Source organism: Haliaeetus albicilla, chromosome 8 (genome assembly GCF_947461875.1).
Source record: "Haliaeetus albicilla chromosome 8, bHalAlb1.1, whole genome shotgun sequence".
In the NCBI taxonomy this organism is placed as follows: Eukaryota; Metazoa; Chordata; class Aves; order Accipitriformes; family Accipitridae; genus Haliaeetus; species Haliaeetus albicilla.
Window position 1 is genome coordinate 41,214,647 of NC_091490.1, and position 23,549 is coordinate 41,238,195.

A 23,549-nucleotide genomic window follows, 5' to 3' on the forward strand; every position below is an offset into this window, starting at 1 on the left:
GGAAAGCAAGGACCGTAGAAGTCGTAGCCACTTCTCAGAGCTGCTTTGGGGTGGCCCATGGGGCAGAAGTCCTCTAAATCAAGTCCTCCTTCACCCGGCCCTGAGCTTTTCTTGGTATCTGTAAGTAACATGCCTGGTTCCTTTTGAAGGATCACACTGTGAACTTGGCCAGCATGGATGTGGATGCTCCTCTGTCCATGATGCTGAACCTCTCTGACCTGGCTCACAAGGAGCACATCCTGGAGCTCCTGCCAGCTGTGGAGCCCCTGGAGAACCGTGTGCGGTACCTAATCTCCCACGGGAACGAGGATGGCTACTTCCGCATCCACCAAAAAGAGGGGCTCAGCTACCTGCACCTCGGCCGCAAGAAAATAGTGCCCGGCACCTACCTGCTGGAAATCGTGAGCGTGCCCCTGTACCGCAAGAGGGAACTGCAGAAACTAGAGGCCAAGAACCACCTCAACTACTTAGCAGGGGAGCTGGGCCAAGCACTGAGGATGAAGCTCCAGCTCCAGCTCTACTAACATCCATAAGATCCGCCCACCCAACCGACAGTACAGTCCTTAGCCTTGCCATCCACACCTGGAAACAACTGCCTCCTCTCTCGCTGCACCCCCTGCCACCACCTCCCCCACTGCACTGTACGACTGATGGGAAATGTCCCTCTGGGCTCAGCACTCACCTTGGCCATGCAGGGATACTCCGCTTCATGGGGTGCTTGAGTCAAAAGCAAGCCACACCGCAAAAGAGCTCATGAAAGCTTTGTCAAAGCTTCAAACCTTGTTAGCAGGGACTCCCTCCCTCTGCTCAGCTCTTGCCTGTCTCCTTTAACCAAGATATACTGTTAGTCCGAGCTGGCAAGGGCAGTTCCATGGGGAAGCTGCCTGTCCTTCATGGTCACAGGGCATAGACCACCCCACAGCCCAGGAAATGTTGGGGGGGGCTGGGGGCAGCTTTGGAAGGAGCTATGGCACGGTGTAGTATTAGTGCATTTCCCAACAGCTCTCGTTCCTCCTTTGCTTCTGCATTGTCATGATGGTGCTGCAGAAACCATCCCATACCTACACTGGCTGTGCTCTGTCTTTCTCTGTCCTCTCCACGTCCTCTGGTCCTTTTGGGCTCCTCTGTCAAACAGAAAAGGTCACCTCTGAGTGAAGGGGCAGTTCAGGTTGCTAACCTCACATCACGAAGCAGCCAGGCCATGGGACCACGGGCTCCTGTAGGGAACCTAGGGTTTTCACACTGCGGTATGCTGAACACATGCATGCCCTCCAAAGATTGGAGCTGGAAGGGCTTTTCCAGAGCTCCAGCAAGTCCAGGGGATAAGATGTCCTTCTATAAATGAGGAGGAGCTCCGGGGAAAGGCAAATAATTGCATTGTTGAATGTGGTTGGACAAACTAAACTGGCAGGAAAAATGTCATGAGTCTGGTAAAGAGCATCTGGATGCTTCCCATGCCAGAGGGGACGGAGGGCTTGGCAGGACGTATGTGGCATGCTGCAGGGGCAGATTTCCTGGCCCCCACCAATGTGAGTGTTTGAAAATCCTGTGAAAAGTTTCCCACCAGCGGGAGCAAGATGGGGATTGGGGGGTGGGGGGTGTCTCTGCAGCCTGGCAGGAAGAAAGAGGCAGGGACAGCCAGAGCTTCATTTCGCAAACAGTCCATGACTCCGAGCCACCCCATCTGTGTGACTCTGGGGCTTATGGGCAGATCCCCCCCAGTCAGGAGCACTTCTGAAAATGGGGGCTGCAAGTCACTCCCCTCTGGTTGTCGCATACATCTTGGTCAGGCCAAGGTGACAACCGAGATGGACAGTCTCTGGTTAATGCAGACGAACGAAATGCACTAAAAAGAGTCTGGAAAATATTAATTAAGTGAACTGAGGTCTCCCTGCTGCCTCGAGTAGCCTGCCCAGACCGTTCTGTCCAGGTGGGCTTTTCTTCCTCCCTCAAGAGTGTTCTTCACACAGCTGGTCTCTGCAATGCCATTTCCTAGTTTTGCATGAATCTGTTTTCAGTTCTGCATCAACCCTGTGCATCATCACGGGAAAAAAAGGTGCTAATTCACTCTGGTGACACACAAGACTACCTTATCAACAAATCTAAGGTGCTTTCAGCTTTCAGAAGCTGGTGCTGGTATTGAATCGTCAGCGTTAGTGCACTGTATCCATCCACCCTTTCATATTTATGTATAACCACCAAAGTTATGATTGCTCGTTGTTGTGAGGAGTGCATATTCCTGTAGCTTTTTTTTTTTGGTACTTGGGGAGGGGGGTTGTTTTTTTCCTGGTACGCTGCCACCGCATGGGGTGGGGGAAGTGTATGTATACTGTATTTGGGCTAATGTCAAACTTGAAAACTCTTTTGCATAATGCAGCTCCAGACTCTGGATTTTGCAAGAGTCCCAGAGCTTGTGACAGGATGGGTGGCCTGATGTTTGGGGTTTTTTTATTATTTTGTTTTGGTTTGTTTTGTTTTTCCAACAGGTGCTTTTTTTTTAAAAAAAAAACTATTAATAATAATAAATTAGCAGAGATGGGTTTGTGTGCGTGTGTTGAGCCAAAAGTCTCAAATGAAAAAGCTCAAGGTTTCCTTCATTCCTCTCTGGTGCGGTGTTTTTTTGTTTTTTTTTTTTTTTTTGTATTGACATTTCTTGCTGGTTGTTTTTTTGGGAAGCGTTGAAACCCAAAACCTGTGCCCCCTTGTCCCGCACAGAGAGGTGGCTCTTTGTGGAATTCCTTTTTGTATCAGAAGCAACAGCAACAATAAAAATTATTTTGGGTTAAGTGGTTCTGTGTCTTCCTCCTCGTCTAGGCGCAGCAGTGGCAGCACCGTGCCCATCTGCCGGGGTCGAGGGGCGGCGGGGATGCCACCTCGGAGGCAGCCTGGGAACGTGGCAGGACCCATCCTAGCTCCAACACGGAGGGAGCCCAGGCTGGTTTTGTCTCTGTATTCCTCAGGGACACAGTTTCACTCTTACGGCCTCATCCAGCTCTCCCACCCCTGCATGTCTCAGCACCTGTGGGGATTTGAGGTCCTTCGCAAAGCCTCAGAGCAGAAGGCTGATGAGGGAGGAGGGATGGACACATCAGCAAAGTCTCTCCTGAGCCCTTGCTCTCTCCCAGCAAGGGGAGTGGAAGGAGAGTGATGCCAGAGGTCTGAGCCTGGCCACCAGATCACTGAGCCTGGCAGAGGGGTGTCTGCACCCCAACATTGCTGCTGGGCTGACGAGAGGTTACAGGGGCCAGGACAGGGATGAGGGGGCATGAGAAGGGCTGGCAAAGAGGAGACGGGATGCAGGAGAGCAGAAGCAAACCCGACTGCTACCACCGATCCTGCCTGGTGCTGTAGTCACCCTTTGCTCCTGGCTCATCCCCCTTTGAGGAGCAGCACCGCTCTTGCTGCTTGCCGGTGGTTTTGCTGAGCGGTGGTTGTGCCAAGCAGAGGTCGTGCAACGCAGGGCTTGTCTAGACTGTGCGGTGAATGTTATGTGCAGGGTGTGCGATGATACACGCGCTTGGCCAGAGATCATGCCATGCATCCAGAAGTCAGGGTCCAGCTGGTTGAGTTCAGCTCAAACCCTAGTTCCAGGCTGACATTCTCATTTTTAGCAAATTCTTCTCAGCCTCCCATTCCGGAGGCAGAGCCATATGCCACAAGAGGGCAGGCAGGGCCGCAGCATCCCTGGGACCGGGAGGGAGCCCACCACCTTGCTGGGTGGTGGGAGAGCAGGGGCACCCCTGGGTGGGGGGAGACAATCACGCCATGAAACCTGGGCAAAGGAAAACATGTTCCCATTGAGGAATCGGGAAACTGTCCCTCAAACAGATTCCTGGGCTTGGCAATAGGTGAGTGGTGTTAAGATTTGGGTCCCACAGTGGGGGAGAGTGGTGCCAGAGGAGATGCAGAAGCAGGGTGCGCTGGGTCTGGGTACCCACGTCCCGCCAGTCACTTCTCTGCAGCACCCAGCAGTGACTCCTTGCATCTTCCTCCACGTCAGTGCCCATGGGACCCCAGGGACTCTCCGGGGGTGGTCTGTACCCGCACATCCAGAAGGTCCCTCTGGATGCAGCACAACCTACCAGCCTGCTGTGCCTGCACTCCTCATGCAGACCCGGACTGATGTAGAAGATGCAGCCAGGCACAGCCCACAGGTCCTGCAGCAGACGTGGCCGGGCTGTGACCGTCCCAGCCCAGCAACACTGGCCCAGGTGCCATGCTGTGGCCAAAGACCACCTTCTGCGTGACCCTGACAGAGCACATGCCCACATACGGGGCACCCACAGCATCATGGGGATGCTCCTGTCCCACCTGGCACCCATCCCCTCTGGAGCTGCTCCAGCTTGTGCTGGGAGATGTGGGGTCTTGGCTCAGACAGAGAGAGATGGGGCAGCCCAGCACTGCTTGAGGAGCAGCCAGTAGTCCTCCCAGTGCCTGCTGGGACGCATCAAAGAGCAGAGGAAGAGCTGTGTGGGGTTAGCACAGTGCAGCTTTATTTCCATGGTGGGGGAAGAGGTTCTCCCCCATGGGCTCAAATCCCTTAGAACAAAGCTTCTTAGTGGCCTGCAGCCATGACCCACCGTGGCTTTTGCTAGCCCGGTGGCTAGCTGCAGCACCCCCTACTCAACAGGCATGGTTCCCACAGAGGGGCAGAAGGACAGCCTTGTTTTCCCCTCGACTACTTATACAGCCCCTCTGATACCCAGATGCAGGATGGCCAGGGAAGGGCTGGCCACCCCCAGCAACCCCCCGGACATGGGGAGGCCACCCAGATCCTGCTGGAGCAGGGACTGGCCAGAATGGGATACCGGTAGGAGGCTGCCAGGCTTGGGCTGGCTGAGGAGCAGCTCCCAAATGTCGTGTGGGACCTTTGATCCCTCCTCCTGGGATCCCAGCAGGGCCACCCAGGCAGGTCTGCGGGTAGCTGCGTGGTTGCACCTCGCTCAGACCATTTTCACCAGTCGGGCAGGGACGGGTCACTACGATGTAAAGCGAAGAGCAGGCTGCAGGGCTGGATGCCAAAAGGGGGCTACGCATGGAGGGGTGGGGGTGTCTCCATCTCCCCCTCACTTGTTGGGGGGGGGGGCACTTGGGGCTGCCACACAGAGAGGAACAAAGCCAGCACTTGGGTCTGGTGCCTATAAACCCCCTGACGGACACAGCTCAGCTACAAGGGACACGCACACACACACACGCACTGGACCACGGTCAGCACTCCCCGGAGGACACAGACGAAGGCGACGTGGGGGGCAGGAGGAGGTGGGGGACAAAGCTCTGGCCTGGCACCAGGCAGAGCCACCCAGACCAGGAGCCCCGTGGGCCGTGGCCGAGGGCAGGTCCCGCCGTGCCCTGCCCCATCGCCTCCTGCCCCTCACTGCGGCACGCGACGCTGCCCGGGGGCGCGGTGGGCAGCGGGGACCCCCGCGGAGTCACATCGCCCCTCCAACGCATCTCTCCAAGAGTCCCGCAGACTGCGAAGAGAACTGAAAAGTGCTTAGAAAAGAGAGAAACCCCTAGAAAACCCACCCCGGACAAGAGCTCGACCTCACCTCCCTGCCCAGAGCATCCCTGCTGGCCCAGGGCAACACCACAGAGGAAGGGGGGGCCGGGGCCGGGGCCAGCTGGGGTGGGAGGCACACAGAGCACCCAGGCTCGCCCCATCCCTGCCCTCTACACCAAGGCGTAGTCAAACTGGCCCCTCTCCAACCCCTCCTTGTGGTCAGTCCAGGAGGAGGCGGGCATGCGGCTGTAGGGGTCCAGCAGGATGCGAAAGCAGCGCACCATCAGCATCACCAAGAAGACCAGGAGGAAGATGACAAAGGCAAAGACGGTTTTCTGCTCGGCATCCATACCCGCAGTGCCGGCTGGGTGCTCGACCAAGGAGGGGGAGAGCAGTTCATAATCCATCGTCGATGCATCATTCATGGTAGAGACAAAGGAGCGTGTGGGCAGGGCGCATTCGGCTGCCCCGGTGCCCGGGCAGCCAGCTTCAGCCTCTCGCTGTGCCGATGCACCTGGAGCACAGGTTACTCCATAGCCACCGGCGATGCTACGCCGAGCTCGGGATTCACTCCTGCCCAAGCTGAGAGCTCCTGGAGGGGAAAGCAGAGATGGTGAGGGAGGAGGAACGGGTCACAGGCTACACCGACTCTACTAAATAACCAGGGGCAGGGAAGCTCGCAAGCGGACCCCTGGTTTTCTAGTAAGCTCAAGAAGCCACTTGCGAGGGGCACAAAGGCATGAGATGGGTGGGCAACCCAGAGCACCAGTGCAGAGCTTGCCTCTCCGGTTATAAATCCCCAGCAATCGGCTGGAGAGGGTGCCCACCTGCCAAGGCTAGTGCTGCAGGGCCCTTTTGGACCAGGTGCCCTGAATCGTAGGAGAATTCACACTGAAAAGGACCTCAGCTGTGGAGCCAGAGTGGGCTGCTCAGGGCTTTATCTGGGGTGGTTCTGAAGTTCTCCCAAGATGGACACGAGCTTAGAGTTTGCCCACTTCTACTGAGGGACACGTGTCCAGCTGCTGTATTTCCCTTGGCACAAGGACTGCCTTTGGTTTTGCACCAGGTCTAGAAGGAGCAGAGTCCCAATGGAGAAGGAGCGCACCTACCTCACTGCAGCTGCATGGGGACACTAGCATTGCTATTGCAGCAGAAGGAGGAGAAGGCTGTGTCCAAACAGCCACGTCACTGAGGAAAGGTCTCCAGGGTCCAGCTTTCTTGGGCTAGGGATGCAAAGCAGAAGGACAAAGGTAGCAAAAGAGGTTAAAAGAACCACAGTCACTAGGGGGTCATAGCAAAACACCACAGGGCACCTCTGAGGTTCTCAGTCTCTTGTCAGACCAGCTCTGAATGGAGTTTACCTAGGGCAACGTCCACACCAACCTCCCCTTGCAGCATCCTGAAGCCTGAGTGCTCTCAGTGCTGTGGAGACCCCAGAAAAAAAAAAAAAAAAGCCCCACTGGGAGATATCAGGAAACAGCCAAAGCATTCCCCTGCCCTCTCCCAGGCAGCAATACTGTCTGTCTGGGAGCAATATCAGTGGGAAAGTAAAAGGCAGAGCCCAGCCCCAAGGCCAAGGCACCCAGATACAGACCAGAGCAGGTTCAGCGTGGGTCTCACGCTGAGGACCTGCTCGCTTTCCTTTATCTGTAGTTCCTGGGACACCATGAGAAACAGTGCTTGCAAGCTTTAAAAATAATCACATATAACAGCAGCAAAATAAAGGGCAAGAGCAGCAACAAGGTGAGCACAGCTGCTCTCTGGTTTTTCACCCTGGTTATTTGGTACTCTCCCTTCCCAGACACGTCTCTCGTGTCTAGACCAGACATGGGGGTGTTCTTGATAGGTCTCTGTACAGCACTGGGCAACCCAGCCCTGCTGTCCACTGGGACAAAGCACCACCATAAAACCCCTGTCCATGGGGGTGGCGAGCCCTGAGCTGGCATCCCTGCATCAATATTTGGCCAGGGTATCTCTGAACCGCCAAACACCGACCACCCCAAACCAGCTGTCTTGACAATTCCACTACCACCAGCTTCCCAATTACTTGCTGGGGCTCCAGGTGTCCTTTGGGGCTGAGCAGGGGACTTTTTGTCCTGGTTTGCCATAAGTACCCTATTGCAGGGAAGTACCCAGAGCAGTTCCCCAAAGGGGAACTGTACCTAAATCCCACGGCACGTTAAGTTGGCCACCCCTAGCGTGACTCCATCCAGAAGCCCCTCAGATTGTCAAACTTCCATCATGCTGGGGTTTATCCCTCCCCTCCCATATAACCCCAACCGAGCATGGGGAGTAGGGTATGCAGGGATAAGTCAAATAAGGTTCCCACGGCACAGGTACCGCATCAGGAGGGCAGGAGGATGGGGATGAGGGAACAGAGCTGGAGAAACTTCCACCTAGGCAGGGAGCACTTGGATCTCCTGTCCCCAGCCAGCGGGTGATGCCTTCATGTGCCCTATCTAGGGGAGGAATACCCATCCGTGGAGGGACAGAGCATCCTGCTCCGCTCCACGGAGGTTTTTGGGAACAGGCACAGCTCTCTACAGTCTCCATCTCCTTGCAGTGCCCTGGGAACCCTCAGGAAGCTCCTGGGCTTTGAAAGCATAGCATTGCTGGAGCACCGCTGTCTCTCTGCTAAACATCTCTGTGCTCAGGGGAGATTCATGCTTCCCACGGACACATCTGGGTTAAGAAAAAAATCCCTCTTCATGGTTCTCGGTGCCAGAGATGCTCAGGAAAGGCCCTGCTGCAATATAAGGGACCAAGTGCAAACAGTGTATCTGGAGGTGCCCAACAGACTCACATCAAAAGTGCAGGGAGGAACAGGCACAGTCAGGCAAAAGACAAGATTTTTCTGCTAAATAGTATCCCTAGTATTATATCCTATAGTATTCAGGATAAAGGATTTCCCTCACATTTGGGATGTGTTGCTTTTTCATTATTGTGTGAAGAATCAGATCTTAATTTCCCAGGAATTTTGAGCAGAGCAAAAAAATGCTGATAAGACAGTTAAACGAAGGCAGCTGTTATTTAAGGAACATTTGATTGAATTTTATTAAGATTCATGTTCCCTTAGTAACTAAAAAGAATACATGAGCAAGGAAATTGCTTAATAGGGACAGAACTCACAAAGGAAGAGGATCACTGTCAACAATTCAGCAACGCTGTGGTGAGATTTTTCTGGGTATGAAACACGAATTAAATGTTAATTTGGGAATGGCAAATATCTAATGAGATATTTATTTAAAAAGAAGTATGGAGCAGTGTTTACCGATGCAGGATGCCATCTGGTATGGAGGGCTCACCCTTCCCACTGCAGACACCTCCAAACCGAGAATCTGAGTGGGCAGGGAAGGGAGGTTATGGGCTCTCAGCAGGGATGGGGCTGCACAGCACTGGCATGACTCAGCCTGCTCTCTGAACTACACCCAGACACTCCTGCTAGTGCCAGCTTATTCCACCCTTTAAGTCCTTGCAGGATTTTGACCAGGAGTCAAGACCTAGAGATAGGTCGTGGATGGGAAAGCACAAGAGCCTGGAGAAGAGAAGGCTGCGGGGAGAGTTTCAATATTTAGAGGAGGCTTTTAAGAAAGATGGAGATGGGGTAACGGCTTTAAACTAAAAGAGGGGAGATTCAGACTAGATATAAGAAAGAAATATTTTACGATGAGAGTGGTGAAACACAGGCACAGATTGCCCAGAGAGAGGTGGTTGGTGCCCCATCCCTGGAAACATTCAAGGTCAGGTTGGACGGGGCTCTGAGCAACCTGCTCTAGTTGAAGATGTCCCTGCTCATGGCAGGGGGGTTGGACTAGGTGACCTTGAAAGTTCCCCTCCAACCCAAACAATTCTATGATTCTAAGAAGTGTCTAAAGCAGAATCAGAGCCTAGTTAGAGAAAGCAACTGAGAAAGTCTTCTGTGCCAGCTGGAAAGCAATTTCTGGATACTAACATTTTGAGTATTGCTTACGTCCAATTTACAGTGGAGTAACCTTGCTCAAAAAAAATCTGTTCCTCCTTCAAGCAGTTTACTCCCACGATCAAATAAAAGATAAAGCCGGTAGCCTTGGCAAAGCCGTGCTTTGCTCTGCGTTAGTGCACAGTCCATGCGCTGTGCAGCTGGGGCGCAAGGGACGATGAGCGGGGAACCCAGCTCTGATCTGGGGTCCAAGTGATAAGGCAGCTTTGCAAGTCATAGGTAAATTTGTCTCAGGGTGCTGGGAGGTTAAGTAAGTCAGCTTTGCAACACCTGGCACTGAAAGGTGTGCCTTTTATCAGCAGGAATTAAAAAAGATCAACACGATTTGCACAATAAAGCCAAATTGCACCAGAAAGGCTTGATCTGCTCAAAGAATGAAACTGGAAGGTGACATGAGCCACAGTGGAGCGGGATTTAATTGCATGGTGTCGTGGATGCAGTCCAACAACTAGGGAATTACTCAGTTTACACACTTTTAAATATACCCACCTTAGTACTTTTATAACCAAAAATAGACATTTACAATTATATAACAATGAGAAATGACACTGATGTCTTAAAAGGAGAAAATGGAGCCAGTTTTGATGGAGGAGGGCTAGGAGGGGCTAAAATGCTTAAATTCAAAAGAAGCTTTCTTAGAGACCAGAATAAAATGACTGCACACAGAATAAGAACTGGAGCAAATTCATTAGGACAGTGCTAAAATAACCCTGCTTTGAAAAGCACAACTCTACTGTTGCTCCCCATACAAATCTGAGACACCTAGGAGAAAAATTCAAAAGACAGATGCATTCAGGGTCCTGGGAATGTCGAACAAAGATGGTTTTGTGGCCAAAATGAGCAGGGCAGGGGAGTAGTGTAGCATAAACACTAATACAGAGCTCCGGCAAAGGGCTGAGAGCTCATCTGCTGCTCTGTGGGAGCCCAGGGTCTCACAGGAGCTGGCTCCGTGTGCTCCCCTTGGCTAATATTCATTGCGTCGCTGCACAGGGTGCACAACCGCCTGTTGCAACCAGACAGCAAACGCGATCGCCAGAGAGATAGGAAAGCAAACGCCCTCGCAAGGATTGCAAGCAAACAAGTTTCTGCCTGAGCAGGAGGATTTCTAGGATCTAAGCTCCTTAGAGATGGGAAAAGGCTTTACTTGCAAGTGCGGCAGGGCTGTGGTCCTCCCTCTGTCGTCGTTCCGCTTCTGTGCTGCCAAAGCAAAGGGTCCGTCTGTCCGAGGCGGGTCCGCTCGCCCCTGCTAGGATGGAGGCAGCTGGACGCCTTTCTGGGAAGTGCAGCCTTGTGCTTGGCACCGTTACACGGAGCTCATGAAGCAGCTGAATTCTTTGCAGGGTTTACGTTGCCTTTTTAAGTCAATGTTGCTGCTGGGTCAAACAAATGAATCCCACCGGGTTACTGCATGGTTGCCAGCGTAAGCACAACCAGAGGCTCTGCCAGGGGAAGATGAACTTCCAACGGGATGCAGGGCCCCGGAGTGAAGAGCTGCGCTGTGTCCTCAGAGGTATTTCTGCACCATATTAATGCACGTTGTGAACCTCCCGGCTGGCAGATGCTGAGAACACAGGGCTGTGTTCTCCAGCTGCTTTATGGGATGCGCCCTGGACCTGTGAGCAAACAGGGCTGGGACCATCCAGATGGATTTCTGTCTTCCCTTCCTACGCATCCCAAAGCCAAATTGCTGCTTTGTCCCTGGAAACCTGCTCCTGTCTTTGCCACTGACTGCTGGTGCAGGGCTCACAAGGGGGCCATCTCCTCCATTCTTTCTCAGCAGACAGCCAGGCCCAGCAGGAAAAAAGTTGTCTCTCAGTTCAAGAATCCAGTCTGCTGGGAGAGCAGTGTGTCCAACCTCACCTTCCCACCTTCCCTCTTATTGCTGCCAGGGAGGCACCCGAGCCTTAACCCCAGCACCCTCCACTGAACGTCCCTGGCAGGGAGAGACCCTCCTGTCCCCACCGAGGTGGGTCCATATGTTGTACAGACAATTCTGTGCCCCAGGAGGGATGCTAAGACCACTCCTCTGCCTTCAGCCTGGCTGTGTCTGAACCACCTTCAGGGTGCATCTCACCCTGGCCGTCCAGGCAAACACCAGGCAGCTGCCCAGGGACAGGCAGTGCCAGTCTCTACCAAGATACCACAGCCCACATCTGGGCACCCTGTCTGTTAATGCTTGGTACCTACAGCAGGGTCTTGGGGGTCTCCTTCATGAACCCTCTCAGCCCTTCTCCATCACCCGGCCCGGTGAGGGCTCAGCGTGTGGCTGGGCAAGGACGTATGGGGCCCAGGAGACATCCTGCCATGGGTCTGGACCAGCTGCCAGGACCCATGCCCAAGGAAGATCCCAAGTCTCAGCATGATCTCCCAGTTGGTCTGATGTAGAGAGATGTCCCCTCCTGCTCTAAAGCCTGCTTGCAGCATCTCTCTTCAAGCACCTTCCACCACAAGGAATGGCAGGACAAGCTGGGACTCCAGCCCAGCCCAGCCCATCTGTACCCCAAACCCTGATGTATGAGCTTGGCCAGTCTTCTGCTAAACCAGCCTACAGCTAATCAGAAGTCCACCTTCTCCATCACCACTTTTCCAAACCCATGCCACCACCATGGAAGGGCTCTCCCCGCACGGCAGCTCTGCTGGGCAGGACTGCAGCCATGGCCAGCAGTTAGGGGAAGATGAGCAGACCATGGACACGGAGGGGACAACTGAGCAGATCAGGCCAGGAGCGTGAGACACTGAGTGTGAGGGATGTCCCAGCCACTTTTTTTACAAGTGAAGGGGGCAACCCTTCAGCCAAGGGGGGAGGTTTAGCCCAGCCCCAGCTAAGCAGAGGTGCTTGCCCCCACAGCCCAGGCTCTGTGATCCCTGATCGCCCTAGGGGGGACACGGGAAGCCCACCCAAATGCAGGGCTCAGCAGCACGCCCTTCGGATGCCTCCTCTCTGTGGTCATCCCAGCACTCGTGGAAATCTCACCGCTGCCAAACCAAGCCACCAGGGAAGAAGATAAACCCCCAGGAAAGGTTGCTCCCACCCATCCTACTCCTGCCCTCTCCATCCAGCCTTGACAACTGCCATCAGAAGATATACTGGACCCCAGCAGCGGACAAACAGAGTCAGCCCCATCTTCTGAGCCCACCACCATGAGGGGTGGGCTGGTCCCTGGCAGCCAAGCGCAGAGGGAACGACCCTCCCCAGCTCTGCTCCCCATAGCATGAGCACTCAAGAGGGGATGGGGCACGGACGGTACCTGGCTGGCATGGACTCCCGGCTCCATCCCTTGCCATCTCGAGGGAAGAAGCAGCCGCCTCTCTCCTGGAGAGCGCGCAGGGAAGGCAGCTGCTCTTCACTCACGCTGGAGCGGGTTCCTATGGCGATGCAGAATCAATTATAATAAAAGGTGGAGCACAGCAATTGGAGATGAGAGAAGTTTCGTGAGCTGCCTGCCTGGGAAAGCGAGACCGTGGGAGAGTGCAGGGCTGGGGGCTGAGCTTGCCTTCCTGGATCCCTGTGTTCCCCCTCAAAAAGCCCCTCTAATCCCCAGGGCAACGTGCCTGCATCACTGCCCCTCCAAGACATCCAAGATCCCCGTCTATCCACGGTGTGGACCTGCTCATGGCACCTGCTGAGCAGTAGATCATTTGCACATGCAAATCCTGACAAAAGAGAAGCTTTCAGGTCCTGGTGTACAGGAGCCCCAAGGGGATTGAGGCAGGTAGTGGTAGGAAGAGACTTCTTGCAAGGGAAATCAGGGGGACACCCACTGCTACCTGCTGTGGAGAAACATAGATCCATCCCTCCTCATCCAGGTGACCAGGAGGGGAGAGAAAAGACTCCAACTGGCTGTTGGAGGCACCTAGAAATGTGGATTAGATGCCAAGGTTACATGTAGCTGCTGGGAGCTGATGCAATCCCTCCCCATGTTGCTTCCTCCTTACAATTTCAGCAATTTCCCCGGTGCAAAAATTCATCATGCAAAAATTAATCACCAAACCATAAAAGCAAAAACTCCTCTATGTGTAATGGTACCAGAGGAGCATAATTGTGATCCCCAGCCCCTTCAGCACAGTGCAGCATGCTCCCTTCCTACAATGAGGTGATTCATTGTAAATATCTGGAAATAACCACCCAATTTCCTGCACTATCCGTCTTAGCTGCTAATTGAAATGGTTTTGCTGAAAGGTGCCTACAGAGAGCGTTCTCACACTTAATCAGTGCAGGGAATGCTCACCGCCTGGGGCAAAGGGGAGACAGGCCACATTAGTGGCCTCCCTGCAAAATTAATATTGCTTTGCTAGTCATCTGTCCTCTGGCAGGACTGGGAGTGTGTGAATGAACAGTTCCTAAAGGCCGCCTTCACACCCACTCATGGAAGAGTCACGGGAACCTTTTGTGCTCTGCGGTTGCACCGTTTGTGGAGCTGTGTCCCCTGCAAGCCACAGGACCTGCTCGTGTCGAGGATCCTCGGAGCCCCCCTGCTAATGGGCACCCACTGGCAGAGCATCCTCCATGCAGTCCACCCCAACTCAGCCCAGTATAGCCCACTCCATTCCAGCCCAGTCTAGCTCAATACAATCTAGTCCAGCCCAGTCAAGCCCCATCTAACCCTTCCTTTGGCCCCACAGCCATGATTTTCATGTGTCTCAGGCAACGTGATTTGCCAAGTAACCTTGCCACGTCCTGAACATCACAGCTCCCAGCTAGGGTGAGACCTCTGAGCTGGTCACACACCAGCACAGTGTCCAAACTCACGGTAGCAGCTGGTCCCTGAGACGATGGCACAAGTTTGCATTGTTTCCAGCTGTTGCTTGTTTTTCAGACCCAAATTTCTGGGGGCTTGCCTGTGGCCCCATCCCTCTCCAAGTGACTGTGTCTTTCCTGGTCACCCTTTGCTCCAGGCTGTTGGGCTGTGAAGACATGGGAGCGCAAACCAACCCCTCTGCGGGTGCCCTGGCAGTTTGCATCCTTGCTGTGCAGAAATCTGCTCCAGCTTTTGCTAACAGTTTCTGAGCCCGACGGGTGGCGAGGGGTCCTCATCACCTCTCCCAGCCTTTCCCCTCCCTCAGAAGCTAGCTGGGTGCAATGCACAGAGCTGCTGTGGAGACCCAGGCGGCAGCCAACACCCTGCACCAGCCCAGAAGGGAGCACCCCATGCCCCAGGACACCCTTTGTCCTGCAGCTCCTGTGTCAGACGGTGACAGCAGCTCTTCTCCATGGTGGAGACTGTGACTGCATCTCAATGAGCTCCTGCTGATTTTATCTCCTTTAGACTGAGGAGGGTTGTTTGTGCAAACACAATTACTTCAGCTGAGGGCTCTCCATGAGCCCAGGCATGTTATGGGTAGGACAGGATTTCCCTTGCTGGGATTGTCTCCAGCAGAGCAGGCTGCATCTGTGACACTGACTGACTGATCTCTTCGCAACGAGCAAGAGCCAAGAGGAGCAGGAATAGTGCTGAGCACGCAGGTTTGCAGCAGTCCCAGCCCACACCTTCCCAAAAGCACAGGGAATAGAGTATCTGTGAGCAGCAGCAGAGCCTGGGTGCAGCGAAGACCCTCACTATTACAACCTGGTTTGCTCTGGAGTCTGGCCAGACGAGCACAAAACCACACCAGGCATGGGGGTCACTCCTTGCTGCAGTAGTGGCAGCAACTTCTGCTGTTCTTCCTGGTGGCATCTGGCAGAGACCAAGCAGGTCTCCTCTGGCCCAGAAGTTTCCAGCACTGCAGGCAAAGAGCCCACCAGACCGAGGCAATAGACCTTGTGTGGGGACCCCCCAGCTCTGGGGTCTGTGTGGGGAGAGCAGATCTCTCCCCTTCAAGGAACAGGCAGCAGGATAGCCACAAAATGGCTTTACTGATTACATGCGTGGATACCCCAGGACCAATGATACTGGGCAAATCACCCATGCATTCCTTTATAGTCAAGCCATAGTGTACACAGGATCCCAGGTCCAGTATACACAGGACACCAGCCCTACAGGACACAGAGCAAGACCTGTAGCATATGCAGGACGTCTATCCTATGTCTCCCAGGACACTTGCAGGCAGTTGGATGGGTATATGTGTAAGCCGAGTTCATGGAGGTAAAGATTTCTGTTGTATCGCTGCTTGAGCTGGCCATCTATACTCCAGACAGGTGGGAAACATTTTTTAAAAATTATCATTAAAAAACATAATGAAACAAAATAATGAAACATCTTAACCTGGATGTGGGACCAGTGCGATAGGCACACTGCATTGTGAACTGCAGTGGAAAGCTGACGCAGTGTGTGCTCTCCCCTGCACACCAGAAAGGGCTGCATTGCTGCAACCAAATGTTAGAGCCTGGGAAACCAAGAGTGGGCAATGCCACCGGGTCTACACCTAGCCTAAGAAAAACGTCATCCTGGGAACTGCTGCCTGGGTGCTCCTCCGCCTGGTGCCAGAGGCGGTGAAAAAAGCCCCACAAAGAGAAGAGCAACACCGGAGCATTCAGAGTCCACACGTGGACCGTGGCCCATCAAGCTCTGAGCGACGCAGAGCTTCCCCTGGGCAGTCCCTGCACGCTATCTGCGCGTCTCCCGCAGCCCCCAGCACGGCTGAGCCCACGCACCCGACCAGCCTGCGCACACGAGGACATGTCCCAGGCTTTGAGAGCACAGAGTCCTCTTTTCCCCTAGTTTTATTTGCTCTTCTGCACGGATCCTCGCCCTTCCCAGCACTGTACCCTCTTCCTCTGTCCATGAGCAGATAAAGAGGAGCTGTGTCTACACTGGAAGCCTAACTCCAACTGTTCTAATGTTTTTGCCTTTAAATTCTCCCCCCCCGCCTTTAAGTCTCTCTTAAAAAATACATGCCTGGCGGAATCTCTATGTGGGGAGCTTCCTACTCTGCCCTCACTTCTTGGAGGGGTTTCAGAGCTGGAGGATATCCTTCTGCTGAAGATTTTCCCTCTTACAATAAAAAAAAGCCGGATGAGCCTCAGGGAAACTCAGGACACAAGTTCCCTGAGGCACATGGAAGACTCTGGCATTCAGAAATATCGATCCTGACTGCACTTCAGAGCAGGGATTTAACACTGCACCGCAGCCTGCACAGTCACTGCCCCAGCAAAGCCACCAGGAGGGGTGGTCCAGGCTTTAGCATATGCTAAACTAATTGCACTGTGGAGACAGCAAACGAGTTTGTTCCTCCTGGACTTAAAGGACTTGGTAATTAAATGAGGGTCAGCCTTTGCATTATCTCACCACTCGGCCAAACACTTTTGAAAGAAAAAAACAGAGTGTTTCTCTAATCAAAAATCTATTCACCTATGAAATGCAATAAATCTCAGAAAGGGATCTAAGCACTTTTTTTTAGTGCTGACGAAGTAATATTGTAAAATACTGCAGTCGTTGCACTGGGTAAAACCCTGTGGCATGGAATGACTGTTTGTGTCTTTGAGGACAGTGACTGCAAGCGCACACTTGGATGCTTCAGTTGGAGGCAAAAATAGTTGCCTATGGCTCAGTGAAAACCATTCGTTATTCATGCAGGTTTCACCGATTAAAGATTTTAATTTAACTGCCAATGGCAATTAATGAAAATTAACTTCTGACTTGTTGTGAGACTAGATTGCAGCAAGTGCTGCTGCTGCTTCAGAAGGGCTGGACAACTCACGAAAACTTCTCTCCTCTCCCTGGTCTGAAAGCAATGTGCTGGGATGCTGCAGACTGCCAAGGAGCAAGGCAGTGAGGATGGAGCCAGGTCAGATGTACCGACTCCTTTTCTTAATCCCCTGAGATTGGCAGGGCTAGTGGCACGCTCCCATCCCCTTTGCTGGAAAGTCCTGAGCGCTGACCCGAACCTTCCTTCCAAGGGCTGAGGACACATTTCTCAACATGCTTGGGTGATAATGAGGGGAGAGAGTGTCCTTTCCCGGGCTCATCCAGAGCACTTGGGAGCAGCTGAATCCTCCGTAACAGCAGCTGATCAAGCAGGGAATTGCATCTCATTACTCTTTCCTGTGAGCCAAGTTCAGCTTTGCAAAGCTACTATGGATAACATGAATAATGCTTTATAGTTGACCTGTTCTTTGATACCTGCGAATGTTGTGACCTCTTCCTCCACAGCCTCCTGCCCCCAGCAGGTACCAAGAGCTTCCCTTAACCATCATGGAAAGGAACCATGGTCCTTCAGATCCTCCAACATCTGTAGAGTTCATGACAGCATCATCTCTGAGTCCTCTGCAGCCAAGGACTGCCATAGTCACCGTCAGCCCTGGAGAGGACCAAGTCTAGCCAGGGAAAGGGCACGGGGATACGGTTCCTAGGCATCAATGTCTTGGAGGGTGAACAGGCAAGTGCAGTGCAATGCAGAGATAGCTGCCCCCAGGGCCCAAGCCTGCACCTTCCCTGTCTGTTTGCATCAGGTAAGACAGGAGCATCTCAAAGGTCATTCCTCTTTGCTCCCAGAGGCTGCTGCTGTCACAACTTCTGCCTAAGAGTCATAGTCTTAAGAAAATCCAAGATGGATGTGTCACCAGTTGCTGTGGCTTTGATGGCTGGCATTGGCCAGCAGACTGTTGATGATGGACTATCAAGATCTCCTACTTGATCATCTAAGTTTGTCCAGCTTGGTCCATCTAATTCTCTTGAAGTTAAACTGCTCCACTGCCAGTAACCAAGAGAAAGAACACAAAGGCTCATGAGGCTGACCCAAGGCTGGCATGCAAATTTGGAACTGTCACCAGCTCCAAAATTTGCTTCAAGCAACTGTTTGCTGTCTTTTGAAGCAGACCCTCCTTTGGGAAAAAGATCCCTTGGACTCAGCATAACAAAAGCCAAAGAAGCTCTTCCTGCACCCCCAGAATGTGTCCAGAAGTGACTCGGTTCTCCTCACCAAGCAGCAATGCCAAGGGGTTGGCCAGGTGATTGGCAGCTGCTGGATCAAGTGCCCTGAATCCACAGCTAAGGAATGTTATTGATGTTGCAAGGTCAAGCCACTTGAAATCTGGGATTTGCCAGACAGAAGGTTGCCTCAGCCACTTTGATTAGGTCCCCTTCTGTAACAGCATTATGATACAGCAATTAATAACAAAAATCACTCACTATTTCTTCCTGTGCCTGGGCAGCTGTTCAATGTCTCTGCTTATTTTCCTTTTTCGGTGTTTGGCCCTGCTGTTTTTCATGCTCCATCCAACCTTGTTTGGACTACAAGGCTATGAAACCCCTTTGCAATTGCTATGGTGGACTCGAGCTCCAGGACTGCTGAAGAATCACCCTCCCAGGCCAGAGGGTGAGGACAGGCCGGGGGTTTGGAGGAATTTGTTGCTGGTTTAAGTCTCATCTTGCCAGGTGTATGAACTGACATTTTCTACCCATGGACAAACATGAGCCAATGAAGAGGTAATCATGACTATGTTTTGTTTCAGATTCTATTCTAAAAGACAGAGGTTTTAGTTGCAACAAGAAGGAAACATAAGTTTCTGCCAATTTCATTGAAGCCAAAATTTTCCTTCCAAAAAAAAAGTACCCTGTGGTAGATCCACAGCAAGGTCTCGGAAACAGGTAGAGCTGAGCACAGTGACAAGCAATCAATATATGATTTTACAACAGAAGCCACTAGGCAACCCTGGCTCTAGAAGAGACAGGAAAGTGAGGGAAGACCTGGTCTTCTTACCCCAAATGTAGCGCACACAACTGCTGAGGAAGACAGAGCCACTGGAGCCCTGTTGCATGCGCCACATTGCGCAATGCATCTGCTAAAGTTCTTGAAATAGCAGCTCTGCTCCTCATGAGGTGGGACGCTGCTTTCAGTCTCCTTCCCATCATCGGATAGCCAGGAACCTTCTCATTTCCAGCTCCGTTTTGTCCCAACCAGGTCCATACACAGATGCCCAGACCTGCTGGTCACCAGGGACTTTTCCTACCCATGTGGCACAAGCTGAGACCCTCCGTGTGCCCGCGGGCAGGACGGGCAATGGGGCTGGCACGACAGGGCTGATGTGAAACACCCAGCTACTGCTGTGCTGTGGGGCAGAGAGGGAGCATGCCTGCTTCACTCTAATTAGTGTGAATCATTAAATAAAATGTCCCCTTCCTGACTTCAGCATGTGTTAGTGAAATAGCTCTATCAAAGCTGCCTTGTCAGGGGACAAGAAGTATCTTTCTGCTGGGATTATACAGCCGTGGAATTATCCCTTGCCTTTGACAAGATCAATTAATTACTTCAAAGTCATTTGCAGTAATAAATTAACTTCTCTTCTTTCCTCCCCGTTAAGCTGGAGTGTAGCTGCTGAGTAAATAGCGGTATCTGGGCAGGCACACAGTGCCCAGCTTGTGACCCCCGTGGCCAGGCTCTGAAGGAAATGAAGACGGAATTTTGCTCCCCAGAGGTCTCTGCTGGGGTCCCTCAGCTCACTGCCCAGCCATGCTGCAGGTCTGCCGTCCAGACATGCAGGAGCCTGGGCACCCCGGGGTCTCCCTGTCCCTCGTTGTCGCAACCATGCTCTCCACCACCGCACTAACAAGCATCTTCAAGCTGCAGAACAGTTCATGCCTTGCAGCCCAACTCATTCAGGCAGATGGGATTTACCTCCCCGTTTCTGCTCAGCCACCGGATCAAATGCTCAGCACCAGTTAGAGCAGCACAGAGAGCTGTCCCAAACTGTCCCCACGTCTCCCCGCACTCCTCGCAGAGGTGCAGGGGTGGCCTCATGGGATGGGCAAGGGTCCCTGCTTGGGGACTCTGTCTTGGGCTGGGATGTGAGCACTGGGTAGAAGCTGGGAAGAGTCCAGAGGAGGCTGAGAAGGGGAAGGAGATCCTCCAGCAACAATTCGAGTTTCCAGGGGCCAGGCAACACAGACAAACGTAAGGAAGAAATCCAGAGGCAGAGTCCCAAAGAGAAGACTCTCGAGATCTCTTCAGACAGCCCACGAACAGGGCGAACTGGGAGCTGAAGCAAGACCAACACAGGGGGAATGCGCCCACGGCTGCAGACAATCAACCTTCGAAACAAATTCCTACAGCTTTCAGTTGAAACCAGCCATTTTCTAGTTGAGCTAGAGTGGTTTTCCAATAGCTCTGCGGGTAAATGAAAAAGGGTGAGTGCAAGGCTGCTCCCCAGCCAGCCCCGTGCCCAATGGCTCATTGGAGTATTACCTGGGTGTCTCCTGCCCCTCAGTCCTTCCTTGAGTCTTGGCTGTGCAGAGGGACAAAGAGCACTGGAGGACATGGGCACAGCAACATCAACCAAGGTCCAGGCACTTGGTCCCACCAGCCGTATGAGGACAGCCCTGGTGACTGGCTCTATCAGACGTGCGTTGGCAGCAACTGAGCCATAAACCCTGCAGCTTTCTGGTTCCTCTTTTCTTGCCACGGGTCTACACAAGTAGATTTCTTGTCGAGGCTAAGACAGGCTGTGGCCTTGACCCGTCCTTCTCCAGTTGGGGAGACCCATCTGCCCAGCTCTGGAAACGGTTCTGCCAAACCTGGGTCCACACAAGGGAGAAGCATCCAAAAAGCAACATGGTTTTCAACAGATATGTTCAAATGGTGTGTCAGCCCAGGTGACATGAAGGCTCTGGGACACAAATTGTGTTGACGCCTTCATTGGGACACATTAATCTGGTCCTAGATAATTCACACAGAGAGTCTAGTGATAAAGAGAAGCATTCCCTGAGCAGGCTCTTTCTGAAAGAATTTGTCACCATCAATAAATTGCTAGGAGATTTATTTCTGCCAGCCTTAAAACTGCACACAAAGTAATGTGATTTGTTCAAACTCTTTAACATGCTGTTCTCCTTGATTTAAAGTCTGTTGAACTATCTTTATTTTCTTAGCACATTATTAATTCAGATTCTGGCTCTGACGTGAAGGAACTGAGATGCCTCTAGAGTCTGTTATTGGGGAATGAAAGGAGGAAAGGGCAGATGGAAGGGCTTAGACAGAAAAAAAAAACAGCTCAGTGTAACTTCAAGCTGGGAATAAGCAAATGTTATCTTGATGTCTTGCACATCACTTACTTACTTATGTTCTTCATGCCTACAGCTTTGACCGCATCAAGATAATGCAGCTACAGAGCTCCCCAGGGGTCTTTCATCCAAGACTACATAAATGTATTTCACTCTCCTCAACTCTCTGACTCGCAAGCCCAGCTCCAAGGCCAGGGCAACAACTCTCCAAGACTTCACTGAACTGAACTGCTGGCGCATTGGACAACAGCCATCTCCAACCCTTCAAGATAGTTTGCCAGCTTTTGCAAGACACCTCCCCATGCACAATTTAAGGAATCTTTCCTTCACAGCAACACCTCTGAGGCCCATGGTGAGGAAGCTTGTGCTTCTAACTAGGCTTTGTGCCACAAACTGTGGCAACATCTCACCAAAACTGCCAGCTCCAGCATCCATCTCCACTGAACCCAGAGGAGCAGGGATGAGAACCTGGGGAAGTGTTCAGCCCAGAGTTGGAGCTGGTGTCATCTCCAGCAAGGACCCACAAATAAGCATGGAAACACCCCATAAATTACAAGGAACAGGTCTTCCACCATTTTTTGTACAAAACCAGCTAACTTCCACCCTGTGTTGGCTGAGGAGAGTGGGTAAACTGCTTACGGGAACCTTCCTGCCTTCAACCTCCATGTCCCTAAGCAGGGCTATGTAAAACAACTTCAGCAATTCCTTGGCTGAATAAAGCTCCCAGTGAACATCTGCTCTGAAAAGGAACAGCCCTTCACCATCTCATTAGCAAATTCCCCAGGAGATGGAACAACCTTTGCAGATGCTAACTAAGCTTTTGTTTGCTGTGTCCTTACTGGGAACAAGAAGTCTCAGGCCAAGGGCGAGCAAGGGGTCACCCAGCCCCAGGCAACTGGGACCTCCAGCGCTGGATGGGTGCACTCAGCCTCATTAAACTCGGTGGTGAAACCAAGACGCACAGTCACTGCTTCTGTAGATAGGGACTCTGACTGCCAAGCTGGCTCCTCGGGGATACACTGGCAATCTGGAAGAGCGTGAGCACTGCAAGCTCTTGATGCTAATTGCTCAGCTTTGGCAGTTGTGCTCCTCTGTCTTCTTCTGTCTGTATCCTGATACAACCGGAGACCTCAGCACCTTCCTTCAGGCACAGAAGAGACACTTCCACCACCCTGAAGACCTCATGACCTCTCCTAATGTCATGGGGGAAATTGCCAGTCTATTGCCGGTGGGGAGCATGTGGGCATTCTCCATGCTACAAGCCACTTGCTCTTGGTTTCTGACCTGCCCATGCTGCCTCATGTCTTCCATCATCTTATTTATCAATTTAGAGCTTATCTAGTCCACTGCTCTGAACTATTTATCCTCAAACACTTAACAGCCATGCCCAAATGAGATGCGCAGCCACAGCAGTGGGGAGACAAAACCACCTCTGGCAGGGATCAATCCACGCACGGTGCGCGTTGCACCCTCCTGACGCTTCACCGCTGCAATTGCTCTCCCAGCTTATCCACCTCTAAGCCTGCCGGCTCCCACAGCATCCCGACTCCGAGAGCAAGCCCGTGGCCAGTGCCGGTTGCCATGGTACCCGCAATGTACCTTAACTGCATTGACATTAACCGCAAGGTTATGGCACAGCTTTTCTCATCACTCCGCTATAGCCCGGTGGTCTTCATTGCCTGGCTATAGCCTGGCACAGCTCCCGGGCAGAGTTAAGGTGCTCAGATCTAACCACTGTCTCTATACAGTTTACTCTGCCTTAACAGTGAGCAGAGCTCGGCGTGGGATCGCTGCCACCTCCCTCACTAGATTTTTTTTTTTCCCCCTTAAATCACTGATTCATATTCTCAGTCTTAATTGCATCATAACCCAGTTTTGTCTGGGAATCTATTCCAGGAGCAGGAGGGTGCCTAATATAAAGATACTGGAGGGAGTGCACCTGCCTGCACCTCCCCGAGGTGCAGACATCATTACAGTGAGGGCTGGTGCCAGCAGAATGTGTCTATCAAAGTATCATCGTGCAAAAGGGCTTTGATCTATAGAGCAACATGCTCAAGGAGCTAAGAAACAGCCCCAGTATTCCCCAGCATTACTCAGTTCTCCCAACTCCTGTGGGGTTCCTCTGGATCACCCGTGG

The 23,549-nt window shown here is 52.5% G+C and overlaps 2 protein-coding genes across 4 annotated transcripts in view; one reads left to right on the plus strand and one right to left on the minus strand.

The window, feature by feature from the left end:
* LOC104324704 (fibrillin-2-like) overlaps window positions 1-2,786 on the plus strand; it is a 116,227-nt gene extending 113,441 nt beyond the window's left edge. For both annotated transcript variants that reach the window (XM_069790223.1, XM_069790224.1), the window contains exon 65: window positions 150-2,786. In XM_069790223.1, the coding sequence (XP_069646324.1) occupies window positions 150-524 (375 nt within the window). In that variant the 3' untranslated portion in view covers window positions 525-2,786. The remainder of the gene's footprint in view (window positions 1-149) is intronic.
* A 1,685-nt stretch (window positions 2,787-4,471) lies between these two features.
* The window catches only part of CTXN1 (cortexin 1), a 43,416-nt gene continuing 24,338 nt past the window's right edge, over window positions 4,472-23,549 (minus strand). The window contains exons 2-4 of one of the 2 annotated variants that reach the window (XM_069790227.1): window positions 12,728-12,845; window positions 6,610-6,723; window positions 4,472-6,092 (exon numbers count right to left, since the gene is read on the minus strand). In XM_069790227.1, coding sequence (XP_069646328.1) covers window positions 5,671-5,925 — 255 coding nt within the window. In that variant the 5' untranslated portion in view covers window positions 5,926-6,092; window positions 6,610-6,723; window positions 12,728-12,845 and the 3' untranslated portion in view covers window positions 4,472-5,670. The remainder of the gene's footprint in view (window positions 6,093-6,609; window positions 6,724-12,727; window positions 12,846-23,549) is intronic. The other variant, XM_069790226.1, reaches the window with a different exon arrangement.